Here is a 13,921-nt window from a genome sequence, read left to right on the forward strand (position 1 = left end):
CTTCTGCTGGAAACACAGTCAGGTCCTGTCTGCTTTTTTATCTTCTACTTTACCACGTACAGACATTAACATCAGAATAAATGGTTACATTGTTCACATAATACATGAAAAGATCAAAAAACATTATTTTTCATTATTATTGGGTTTCCCTCATAATTCTGTCTTTTTTCCTCGGAAGTCTGACTTTTCTCCTTAGATTTCTGAGATTAAAGTCATAATTCTGACTTTTTTCCACATAATTCTGACTTTTACCCTTAGATCTTTGAGATTATAGTCATAAATCTGACTTTTTTTCTTCACAATTCTGACTATTCCCCTTGGAATTCTGAGATTATAGTCAAAGCTGACTTTTTCTACACAATTCTGACTTTTCCCCTTCGAATTCTGAGATTAAAATCATAATTCTGACTTTTTTCCACATAATTCTGACTTTTTTCTTCATAATTCTGACTTTTTTCTTCATAATTCTGACTTTTTTCCACATAATGCTGACTTTTTCCTCAGAAGTCTGACTTTTCCCCTTAGATTTCTGAGATTATAGTCATAATTCTGACTTTTTTCCACATAATGCTGACTTTTTTGCTTAGAATTCTGAGATTATAGTCATAATTCTGACTTTTTTCTTCATAATTCTGACTTTTTTCCACATAATTCTGACTTTTACCCTTAGATCTCTGAGATTATATTCATAATTCTGAGATTATAGTCATAATTCTGACTTTTTTCTTCATAATTCTGACTTTTACCCTTAGATCTCTGAGATTATATTCATAATTCTGAGATTATAGTCATAATTCTGACTTTTTTCTTCATAATTCTGACTTTTACCCTTAGATCTCTGAGATTATAGTCATAAATCTGACTTTTTTTTCTTCACAATTCTGACTTTTCCCCTTGGAATTCTGAGATTATAGTCATAATTCTGACTTTTTCCACATAATTCAGATTTTCCCTCAGAATTCTGACCTTTATCCTTAGCTCTATGAGATTAAAGTCAGAATATTCAGACTTTTTTATTATTTGATTTGATTGTGTGGCCATAATCCCCTTCCATAATTTACATATTCCATGAAAAAGGGCATTTTTAAAAAATATTATTATTATTATTATCATTCTTCTTTCACCTGCTGCAGCTGCAAGGAAAAAAAGAAACCAGAGTTCAGATTTGCATATTCATTCTGTGAGTAATGAACACCCAATGTTCGAGTCGATCCTTCACAGATTATCTCGTCACTCCCACAGCGAGCAAATCCTCTCTGGCACGACAAAGTCATTAAAAAGTCCAAACGGTTGGACCTGCCCTGAGTTTAAACAAAGACTGGAATGTGACAGAGTTAATCGGCCGCATTCCTCTTGGCTTCATATCCTGTAGGTGTTTCATTAGAAGGTTTGTAGTAAAGGGACTCCCTTCACTCCCTCGACGTTCCTGTTAGCTTTGGTGCAGGTATTCCCTCATGACGCACTCGACGTGATTATTTACTATTTCCATGGCGTGTGATTGTCACTTAGTTACTCGGATTACGCTCACCGCAGACCCAGACATCATTGACTCCCTGATCTCGTCTTTTTAGCTCTGAAGTCGAGCGGAAAAACGACACGGCAACAAGAAAATAAACTCGATCATTAATTTGTTTTCATAAGTGCTTTTAAGGGATTTTTCCCTGAAAACATGGCTGCCAGTGGGGATATAAGGGAAAAACTATAGTCTAAATCTCATCAAATCTACACCATCTTACATCTATGATATCCAAAGGACATGTTTGCTGCTTTAAATTGCCGTTAGACAAACTTTCCCACCTGAAATCTGAAGTTCTGGGGCGCTTTTGTTTACGCTGCACCAAACCCCATCGAGAAAATCATCACTTTTACACCAAGGCACAGAGGAGTTTTTTAACCTCTGCTGCCTCCATCTCTATGTTTAAATCTATTGTTTTGTGACTTCTGTGTTAGAAAACCTTCATTTAGATTTACAAAAGTGACAAAAATCTACCAAACATGGCAGTAATAGACCAGCAGCTGCTGTAGCACCACAGGCTAAAAACGCACATTTTCTCTATGGGCTTTGGTGTGGGAGAGAAAGCAGGTTTTAAAACTGCCAGAAGGAGCTGTCAAACATTGATATAAAGTAGCATAAGGTGAGTCTTATTAAAAACCATTGAACACACATATATATACTGCATAAAAACCTGATTCATCAACTAGGTGTTCTATTACTCTAGACTTTGTCCAGTAATTTTAAGGTTCTCTCAGTGTCGCTGCCAAAAGAAGAGCGCAAATGTACTTTTAAAGGTTTACAAGGTGACTATCAAGCTTCTTATCAGACCTCGCGCGGTTCCTGCATCCAGTCCCCAGATTAAAGTCCAGCAATAGTCAGCAACTCTTTCTCGGCTCAGCTCTGAAGTTTGCAGAGGTGGAATGCAGCTGAGTAGAGATTTTTTATTTGCTACCTCGTCAAACTCACTGCATCGACCACAAGGTCAGCAGGGAAATCTCTGGCACATTATCTGATATGTGTGATCTGAAAATGAACAACACACACATGGCACAGACGGTCCTCACAGACTGTGTTTTCATAGAGGGTTTGAACGATTCAATTAGACTGATTTAGTTTTATGAACTACGGCCACATGTAATGTACTGTATATACATACAAGGAATTGGGACTTTTTACCATAAAAAGAAGAGATTATAGTCAAAATTTAAATTTCTTTACTCAGAATTCTGACTTTTTCTTTTAGGATTCCAACTTTGTCCCTTAGAATCCTGAGATTATAGTGAGAATTCAAAATTCTTTCCTCAGATTTCTGACATTTTCGCTTAGAATTCTTACTTTTCCCCTTAGAATTCGGAGACTATAGTCAGAATTGCGACTTTTTCCTTGGGAATTCCGAAATTATAGTCAGAATTCTGACTTTTCCCCTTTGAATTCCGAGATTATAGTCAAAATTTAAATTTCTTTCCTCAGAATTCTGACTATAATTTCTTTTAGGATTTCAACTTTGTCCCTTAGAATTCTGAAATTATAGTCAGAATTCTGACTTTTTCCATTTAGAATTCTGAGATTATAGTCAGAATTCAGATTATTTCCTCAGAATTCTGACTTACTCTTAGAAATCTTACTTTTCCCCTTAGAATTCTGAGATTATAGTCAGAATTCTGACTATTCCCCTTAGAATTCCAAAATTATAGTCAGAAATCTGACTTTACCCCTTAGAATTCTGAGATTATTGTCAGAATTCAGATTCTTTCTGACTTTTTCTCTTAGAATTCTTACTTTTTCTCAGAATTTTGAGACTTTTTCATTTTTTTAATTGTGTTTAAAAGCTTCATAGATGTCCCTAAACCTCTTACGTAACGTCCTTTTACATTTGTTCACTTGTTAAATTGAGATTCTCTCCAGGTAGAGTATGTAGTAAATGTCCAGTGTTGATATTTCCCACAGTCTCACAGAGTCAGTGAAGGCATCACACTTCTCCTCAGTGGGCGTGAACGTCTCACAGTAAAAGCTGCTGCACGCGCCGCTTCAGTGTCAGTGTTCAACGACAGTGACAGTGGACTTCACACCTGACTGATCACTAACTAACCCATCACTAACTAACCCATCACTAACTAACCGCTCGATCATCTCTCAGTCTCCGGGCTCCACAGCGCTGCTCTGTGCTCCACCATGCCGTCTCTGCGACACTCTTACACGGTCACAGCTCCGGAGGAGACGCCGGTGTCCTTCCACCTGAACAAGCCCAAGAGTCCGTCTCTGTCCCGGTCCATGCTGGTGTCCACGTTCATGGGTCTGATCATCAACCAGGCCAAGGTGAGTCAGTCAGTGAGTGAGTAGTGAGTGAATGAATGAGTGAGTGAATTCTGCACTTTTTAGTATTGTTAAATACAATAAATCCTTCACTGATCATATAACTTTTTTTATAGAATAGAAATCATTCCTTTTATTCTGCACCTTGAAGTTGAAAGTGCTTCTTTACTGTCCAACAAAAACACAGCAGTCATTTTCTCTTAAACAACATAATAAAAGACTGTAAATACTTAAAAAATATGACTGTATTACACTGTAAAAACTATAATGGTTTTGTCATGCATATGCACTTTCCTGCTTTAGTTCATTCATTGATAGTCCATGAAAATAAGAGTACACTATGTAATTAAAACATATGTTATATTTTAAAATGTGTATTATTTTTTAATTATCGTAAAAACTTGCCAATGTACAAGTTCAACTTTCTTGCAGACTTTTATTCCTAATTCTCAATTTCTCCATGCAATGTATATATATATATATATATACACACAAAATGTTGACTTTGCATGTCTTATAAGAACTTATGTTTTATGACCATATAAAACAACACTTTTTTTTTGGACAATATCAGCATAACAATGTGTGTAAATGTATATAAGTCATATATGTTGCTGCATATTCGACAAAATAACCATGCAAATTCAACATCCTATGCAGTTTGTGAAGGAAAAAGAATTAAATCTCCAAAATTGTATTCATCTGCAATCGACCTTGATGACCTGTGTGTGTGTGTGTGTGTGTGTGTGTGTGTGTGTGTGTGTGTGTGTGTGTGTTACATAACAGAAGTACTGATAAGGAATGTGTTCACTGTATTATCTGTGCAGTACAGTGTGTTAATACACAGCTGCTGCCTCCAGTGTGTGTGTGTGTGTGTGTGTGTGTGTGTGTGTGTGTGTGTGTGTGTGTGTGTGTGTGTGTGTGTGTGTGTGTGTGTGTGTGTGTGTGTGTGTGTGTGTGTGTGTGTGTGTGTGTGTGTGTGAATGAGGTCACAGCTGGTGTCACAGCTCTGTAATATTGTTGGTGTCCACACACTTTGTCTCGTGTTTACACACTAACTTTTCCCCTGAAGTCAGAAGAGAATTCTGCTTTAAAGCAGCGCTACGTAACTGCTTTTATGTGCAGCAATGATACTGGAAGAAAAAAGCAAAAAAAATCCTCACAAAAAGTCATTTTTAGGTTGAAATACAACGATTTGAATAAAAAATAAGAGGATTTTTCTTTTAAAAAAGGAAATATATTAGATGTGTAATAGGCATGGGATGTTTTAAAAGTTTTATGTCATCATACATTAAAAATATATATATATTTGGGCTTAAAATTGCTTTTAATCATGGAAATTACTTAAAATAAATGAAGTTTTTAACAATTTGCACTCTAAAAACTAACTCAACATGAAAACCCTAAATTATATCTGACTCTGAGACTCAGGTGTGTTAACGGTGGATTAATCCCTTAATTATTTCACTAAGTCGTTTATTATGAGTTGTTTTGTCCTCGAATGTCCTGTTTTGTCCACAAGTCAAAGAGATTCTCCATTTAAATATACGTTAAATATAAATATACGAGTTTTCTCTTTATAAAACAGTGCAAATACTTAATTACAGTCAGATTTTCTTAAATGTAATTACTGTTGCTATGGGAGTGGCTTCGCTGGCGTGTGTTTGCGCGACCGCTGCCTCTCAAAGTCACGTGACCTGGCTTTTAACGGCGCATGCAGAGCTGCAGCAGCAGAGGAACTCGATGTTCTGTTCTGCTCAGACTCTGAAGTCTTTGCCAGCCGTGGACACACACACACACACACACACACAGATTACCTGAACGCATCGCTTGCATGGTTTTTGGAAAGCTAATAATAAATTATTGCACGTCCGAGTCCTGCCAACAACTCCTGCTGGTGTTTTTTTTTTTTTTTTGTTTTTTTCTCCAGTGGAGCAGTGGACTGGCACTGAGGCCAGATGGTCACCTTCAAGTCACACTGACTGTTAATCACAATAAATATGCTTTAAACTCTTAAAATCTCAAAAAAATGTATACCCCTGACGTGAGCTATGCAGAGTTTATAGCTAAAATCCTAAAATTTGTCTTTTAGCAAAGCCAAAATGTGTCTGAAATTGAACATTTTATTTATTTATTAAATATTGTCCTGAACTATATAAATCATATTCTGAAGGCTCAATAATCACATAAAAATGACCATTGCCTCTCGCGAAATCACGATTTAAGTTTAAAATAATCGCAATTAGACATTATTATATGAAGTTATGTTAATTGTAATTTAGCTCCTAAAAGCGTAAAAGATAAAAAAGTGAAATACTGTTACTTACATCTCCAGAAAATGTCGCAAAGTGGGGGGGGGGGGGGTTCGGGGGGGCGGAGCTTGGACCAGAGGGCGGGGCAAAATTAGTCGCTGCTGTTGAGAGTTTTAATGAAAGTTTGTCGCAATTATTGCCAAATCTACTTTAAATCAGAAAAGTAAGTTTTTTCACGTAGAGAGTCATTGCAGGCTCCCCCTGGTGGCACTTAAAATCAAATCAATAAATCACCACAACTGTATGTTGGCAAGAGTGCATTTTCTCGACATTTACATCAAATTCCCCTGAATTCACTATAATTAAAGGTGCCATATGTAAGAATGTGGCCAAAAACGGTTACTACATTCAAATTCAAAACACCAAGGTCTTTTAGGTTTCGTTGTCTGACATAACTGGCAACCCGTGGTTGCTCGATAGCTGAGACTCTACTGACTGCAATGATTGGTAGATGGCGGTAGGTGGCGCCACATGCCAAAACATGATTTCAAAACATAAACATGATTTGCAGTCTGCAAAATATTTTTTTTAATGCAAATATTTTGTCTGTATTGTTGTTGTTGGTGAGTTCAGTTTGTTATATAAACATTATTCCTGAGTCTCTGTGACATATTAGGAGGATTTTATGGCCAGTTGCTTTATATTTATTACATAATGCACCTTTAACTTATCATGAGTGTTCTTTTAGTGGAAGTTAGGTGGTGTTTTTGGACACTTGAGACACTTTGGACACACGTATCGCATGTTGTCTCATCTGTTGGTATTTAGCATTTTTTTTAAATAATATATTAGCTGAGAAAAGTGCCATAAACGTCTTAAAATGCATAATTAAAAGTGGAAAATCAGCTTTTTTTTCTTCCCTAGCAACGAGAAAATAAACCAAAACAGGGAAAACTCAGAGGACGTCTGCAGGCTGCTGACGCTGCTGCTCGGTTTACAGTGTGTGTGTGTGTGTGTGTGTGTGTGTGCGTGCGCCCTCATTTATCGCTCCCTCGGCGGCGGCGTTGCCTCGACGCGTTTACCTCCACCTGCACAGCTCCCCGGTCGTCAGCAGAGGCGTGCGACGCACGGCGACACTGCTGACTCGTTCCCTCTGAGTCATCATGTTACACAGTCACCGCGTTGTTCACTCATTCACCGACCATGAGCTGCAGCAGCAGCAGCAGGAGGTCAGAGGTCAACACAGGCGCCCTCCTGTTAATATCCAGATGACATTTTGTTATGTAACGCTGAAATATCCATGTGCTCAGCACTAAAATATACAACCATGTGATTAAAAAAGGCAGATAAAGCTCACTGTAGATACTCTGTGTGTTTTTAGTGCTGTAGAAGGAGGAAAAGTGTTGTTCCTGCTTTCAGGGGAAATTGTCTTTTTCAAGTCAATATTTACTGTAATGTAGTTTTAAAACGTCACAGGACACTAATACAAGGATGTGAACTGAAAGATATGATTTTTTTTATTTTACAACTTGTGTTTTACAGTATATTTCATTCAAATGACCCAAAATACATTTAGCTTGGTTTGCAAATTGTGATTTTGACTTAAAACTATGGCTGAAATTAGTATAATATAAATATTAGTCCATATTTATATTGGACTAATATAAATATGGACCAGAGGGTGGGGCAAAATCATTGCATGTACCGCTGTTGTACGAGAATGAAAACGTATTGCGATAATTGTCAAAATCTGCTCTAAATCAAAAAAAGTATCATATCTGTTGGCATTTAGCGTTTTTAAAAATAATACATTTGCTAAGAAAAGTGGCAGAAACGCCTTTAAACGCATAATTAAAAGAGGAACATCCACTTTTTTTCTTTCCTTCTCTGGCAACAACAAAATACCACATTTTCACAATTCAAATCAAGTGAGAAGTTTGTAGACTTACCAAAAAAAACTGCGAGTGGAGTCGCCCCTGATGGGCATTCAAGAGAATACAGGTTTCAGACTTCATTTTCTGGACCCAGACTCGAGTTCTCCAATTTTTCAGCTTCTTAAATGCGAATATTTTCCAGATTCTTTGCACCATTTAACAAAGAAATCACTAAAGCTGTATCATTTCCGTTTGTGGGAACAGTGATCAATCTTTTCCAACATTTTTTGACGTTTTACAGAACATAATAAATGGAGCCCTGGTTTATTGTGTATTTGTGTGTTTCTAAGTATTTTTTCTGACCTCTACGTCCTTAAGCATCTTTTCTCTTTGTCTTTGTCCAGAACAAGAGTTCTCAAGGCCTGGTTGGGTTGAAGAACCTGGGAAACACCGTAAGTCTTCTTACACTGTCGCACTTTGACTCCACCGCAAAATTCCACGTGTTGAGTTTGGTTAAAATGTGTTGTTTTTACAGTGCTTCATGAACTCCATCCTCCAATGTCTGAGCAACACTCCAGAGCTGCGGGACTACTGCCTGAGGAACGTCCACCGCGCCGACCTCAACACCAACCACAGCAAGACAAAGACCAGCCTCGCGGAAGGTTAGAGAGAAACCACGCGTTATCGTCGTCTTTGTGTGAAACATGAGTCACTTTTATGGACACGTATTTCCACTTTTATGAGTTTCAAAACGGCATAAATGTGATTTCACATTTACACGCCTCATTAAAGGGCTGAGCCTCAAAACTCCAACCAAATCAGATTAAACAATACTTTTAACATCCTTTCTCTTCCACTTGTGCTGGAACTCATCCTAATCTGACATTGGGTGAACATTCAGGGTCAATCTCGTGTGGCCGATTAACCTTAACCCCAATCTGGGCGTCTTTGGACTGTGGGAGAAAGAAGCGTCGGTGCAGAAATCCACACAGGGAAAAAAAAAAAGCCCTGATTAAGCTGGAATTTGAATTTACTGCTGCACCGTGACGCCAACCTCTATTTTAAGATCTGTAAATAAAAGGAGGAAAAGGAGAAATTTCACTCTCACAACAGATTTAGAGGCTTTGTTTGCTCAGCATAATCTCAACGGTCATTAGTTACCGACTCTTAACACTCTTGTTTTTCTCAACAAAACACTGTTTGTTTTTTTTACCTCAGCAATGAGATTCTAAAAGTCTGCAGAAGTCGATAGATACAGACATTCTCCTGCCTACTCCCTTAGAATAATCTCCATTTAATATCTGATCCTCCAGAGATTATCCTGATATTCTGACCCAGACTCTTTCTACCTGCAGGAAAGTCCAGATGAATTCAAAACCAAAATCTATGGACATTATCTTCAGTTTATGTCTAAAAAACCATCTTTAGATTATAAAGGATTAATCCCTTTATGTTCTCCGCTTGTGTGTGGGTTTTCAGATTAGGGGATTAGGCAAATTGGACACTCTAAATTGTGAATATTTGTTGTATCTATGTGTCCCTGTGATGGACCTATGTCAGCCGGGATTGGCACCAGCGCCCCCTTCAGGTGGAGGATAAAGCCGTAAAGTGAGATTAATCTCATTAATAATAATAATCTCTTTCGTTCCACCTCCGTGTCGCAGAATTTGCCAAACTGACGCAACGTCTGTGGACGTCTGTGAAGTACGAGGCCGTCAGTCCGTCCGACTTCAGGAACCAGATCCAGAAATACGCTCCCAAGTTTGTGGGCTGCAAGTAAGTTCTCCTCTCACACACACGCGCGCGTTGTTTAACGTTAAAATATTGTTTTTATTCTTTTATCGTTGATATCGTTTTTTTAAGTTTCTCCGTCTTTCTGAAGTCAGCAGGACGCCCAGGAGTTCCTGCGCATGTTGCTCGACGGCCTCCACAACGAGGTGAACAGGGTGACGGTGCATCCCACGGCGTCGGCCGATGACCTCGACCACCTCTCGTAAGTCGGGATACAGAGCGCGGCGCCCCCTGCTGCACGTCTGATGAATCTGCCGCGAGATTGTCGTTGATTAAATCCTGAATCTTTCGTTCGCAGGGATGACGAAAAAGGAAACCTGATGTGGAACAAGTACTTGGAGAGAGAGGATAGCAAAGTAGTCGGTAAGTTGTTGTTGTTGTCTTTGGCTAACTGCTGCATATAATTATGTCAAACTTTACTTTTAATTTATATTAATTTTATATATAATTCACCTCTAGATTTATTCGTGGGGCAGCTGAAAAGTTCTCTGACCTGCTCAGTCTGTGGCTTCCGCTCCACGGTGTTCGATCCGTTCTGGGATCTGTCCATACCTATTGCACAGGTGAGCACGCACTTTTCAAGTTTTTACGCGTGGTCACAACGGGATTTTTTTTATTTTATCTTTTTATTGACATGACAAACTCATTCCACAGAAAAGCTCTGGTGACGTGAAGCTCAAAGACTGTTTGAGGCTCTTTACGAAAGAAGACGTGCTGGACGGAGACGAGAGGCCGGTAAGTCGCTAAAAAGATGTCATGAGACACGACCGTATATGTGCGCAGCGTCTCAAGAGTTTGTTTTCTTTCTTTTCTCACTTTCAGACGTGCAACAACTGCAAAACCAGGAGAAAATGCACCAAACGATTCAGCATCCAGAAGTTCCCTCAGATCCTCGTGCTTCGTATCCTTTTCTTTTTGTTCAGTGCTTTAAACTGAGCAAATTTTAACCCAAGAGTGTAATTGGAGGATATAAGAAGACTTTTTATATCGAATATATATAAGAATATGCAAGAAAAACACAAATAAACTGAGATGTATGACTGTCCTTTTTGCCTTCAGGAACTGCACTGAAGTTTTGAGCGCTAATGCACCGTAATGTGGTTTGCATAATATAGAAATATAGTTCTTTGCCCGTTAAAGGGTTAATAGAATGGTTATGTGATGAATAGCAGCAGTAAGGTTGCATGTGTATATGTCATTTTAGTATTTTACGTGGAAAAACAATGCATTATAAGCTAAAAGCTCATTTCGTGTCACTTACAAGAACTCGGAGACCAAACACTGCATGTGTCTGCATGTAACTTGTGCAATTATTTACTGTCGCATTCATCACGGCATCGTCTGTGTGACACGATGTTCTCGCCGCGTTCCTCTCATGTCACCACACCCCTGCACCAGCCCTCATTCAGGATCGCTGAGTGCAGGATTATGAGTGGACGAAGCCACGTGTGTGTGTGCTCATGTGTGTGTATGTTAAGAGCAGAGGCCCGCAGCTCTCACACACATTCATGACGCAAGAGCGACGCCGGCGGCAAAACCTGTTTGCTAAGCCGAGACATGTCTTCACACCTTTGCACGCTAACGATTAGCTAGAAGCTTCACACGCGCTGTGTGGATAATTATTTTTATTTTAAAGCAAACAAACAAACCTCCTAAATGTTACTCGGTGAACCTTTAAAATGAATTTAACTATATCTTGTTTGTTTGGCTAGTTTAGCATTTTCCATGCAAACTCCTGTAAATAAAACAATGGTTTCATACACTGACCAAAAACGGCGCCCCACCTCAAAAACAGCTGATCACTTTATTTATTTTACTTTACTTTAAAGGCGCCATATGTAAGAATGGGGCCAAAAAACGGTTACTACATTCAAATTAAAAAATATTGAGGTCTTTTAGGTTTCGTTTTTTGACGTAACTGGCAACCCGTGGTTGCTCTGCAGCTGAGACTCAATATATATATGTATGTATTGATTGTCGTTATTGTTATCATAAGTATATAAAATAAAATAATAAAAAATGCAAAGAAAAAAATTTTCATTGCTTTTTTTCTTGGTGCGGTCCTTAAAGGGTTAAGAGCCCCAATACTAAGTTGTGTGACTCGGTACGCTCAGTAAGGAATACTTAACTATGAGGACTATTTAAAGGATCATTTTAAGGGTATGTTTTAAAGCTCATATGTAAAGTTTTGGTTCCTTGACCGAACATCTCCTCTCAGACCTGAAGCGTTTCTCCGACTCCAACGTCCGAGCCAGCAAACTCTCCACGTACGTGAACTTCCCGCTCAAAGACCTCGACATGCGGGAGTTTGGCTGCGGGAGCGGCGGTAAGTACCTGGCGATGAGGACAAATTATTGACGTAGTTTGACCCCCGCTGTCGAGGTGTGTACTGACATTAAAAAAAACAATGTGTTCTGTCCAAACAGAGCGTGTCCTGTACAACCTGTACGCAGTGTCCAACCACAGCGGGAACACTCTGGGAGGTCATTACACGGCGTACTGCAAGAACGCCACGCTCGGGGAGTGGCACGGCTACAACGACACCAGGTACCTGTCATGTATAGCGTCACTGCTGTAGGTGTGAAGGTGTGTCCACCGTTCTGGGTGAAGTGTCCCCGTCGTGTTGGGAGTGACTATGTCTGAGAATGTTTTGTGCCCACATTTTAAACGCAAGAATTATGTGAATCATCAGAAAAAAAAAACTCCTGCCTTTTGAACTTTTTTCCTCTTAAGACTGAATAGTAGTAGATAGTAGATTTTGGCTCCTGGAACGAGTAAGATTCGCTTCTCTTCCTGGAGTCTGCATCATATTCCTGTGGCAGAACACAAAACTATGAATATAAGAAGATCTAGAACTAAAACTAGTTATTTCTGCATTAGCATTTAACCCAGAGGCGCATGGACCACATGCAGCCCTCTAGTCGATGTCATGTGGCCCTGCAAGTTATTTATGTATGTTTTTTGTTTTGTTTTTATTTGCACTATATATAATAGCACTTTTATTTTGAAATTCTTGGAACCATCACTATTGGATAATTGCTTTTTGCCAACTCCTAATGAGACGAGATGCTCAGTGGCTCCCAGGTCTTTTGAGTTTGACCTCTGTAAGTAGATATCGCACATAAACCAGGTGGGGGAGCAGTGGGTTACCCTCTGGTTGCGAGCCCATTTCGCTTCCACTTAACCATGGGCTGCCCTGTGAGAAAATAAAGAAGAAAAAAATATTTTTTTGCATATATCTACTTGACTTTATTTGTATTTCTTGCAACTTTAACTAACTTGAAGTCACTTTTCTATAATATTACTGAAGTAAAAGTCTTAAAGTATATGACATTTACTGTACTGAAGTATCAAGTCATATTCTCTGCTCGTCTATGTGTATTATAATAATAATAATAATAATAATAATAATAATAATAATAATAATAATGATGTTGTGTTTGTGTGTCTCCTGCAGGGTTAGCCCCATGTCCTCCAGTCAGGTCCGCACCAGCAACGCCTACATCCTCTTCTACGAGCTGTCCTCCACGCCGCACACCAAACACCAGACCAGTCGTCTGTAGTCTCCACTGTGGAGACACACACACACACACACACCCGAGGGCCTTATGACAAAACGAGGTGGAGTCAGACGCCACCTGGTGGAGAGAGTCCTGCCATTACAAACTGTGAAGATGAAGCACATGAAAAATCCTTTTAAAAAGGGTGGATCTGAAGTGAAATATATAAAGATTCAGCTCCAGGTGTAGCTGTGGATGACGGACTACGACGAGGATGTTTTCTTGAGATTTTCATATAAAAAAAATGACATTTTACAGCGTTTCCTGGACCTGCATAGTTATATTCTATTATTGTCAATCGTGTGGATTTCATTTTCACTTTGATACCATCAAAACTCTGACCACGAGATGTACTGTATAATGTATTCTACCTAATATGATGCCATTTATTAAAAGTGGATTATTTTTGCCCCCGCCCCCCTCTTAAATCTGTGTAAATCTCAGATTAGAGACGTGGGGGGGATGTTGTACACATACACACGTTATATTTGTACAGTATTTATTTGAAGTGGTGTAGGGGGCATTTTGAAACGACACTGTGGGAAAAGCCAGTCATACCAAAGCTGCTGTGACGACATTCATCTCAGCCTCAAAAGAATAATCCAGTGTCAATTTACGCTACATCACTTCTTCTGT

General features: G+C 38.9%; 1 protein-coding gene across 1 annotated transcript; it reads left to right on the forward strand.

Moving 5' to 3' along the window:
• Positions 1 to 3,667: 3,667 nt before the first annotated feature.
• LOC310927373 (ubiquitin carboxyl-terminal hydrolase 2-like) lies at positions 3,668 to 13,288 on the forward strand (the record flags this gene model as incomplete). Its single annotated transcript, XM_083889668.1, has 12 exons — positions 3,668 to 3,811; positions 8,339 to 8,386; positions 8,470 to 8,596; positions 9,599 to 9,710; positions 9,817 to 9,927; positions 10,024 to 10,088; positions 10,185 to 10,288; positions 10,380 to 10,460; positions 10,548 to 10,626; positions 11,944 to 12,051; positions 12,152 to 12,272; positions 13,183 to 13,288. The coding sequence occupies 12 exons, from the start codon at positions 3,668 to 3,670 to the stop codon at positions 13,286 to 13,288; spliced, it is 1,206 nt and encodes a 401-aa protein (XP_083745794.1).
• Between the last annotated feature and the right edge of the window lie 633 nt (positions 13,289 to 13,921).

The sequence above is a fragment of the Microchirus variegatus genome (genome assembly GCF_963457635.1).
Source record: "Microchirus variegatus genome assembly, chromosome: 5".
In the NCBI taxonomy this organism is placed as follows: domain Eukaryota; kingdom Metazoa; phylum Chordata; class Actinopteri; order Pleuronectiformes; family Soleidae; genus Microchirus; species Microchirus variegatus.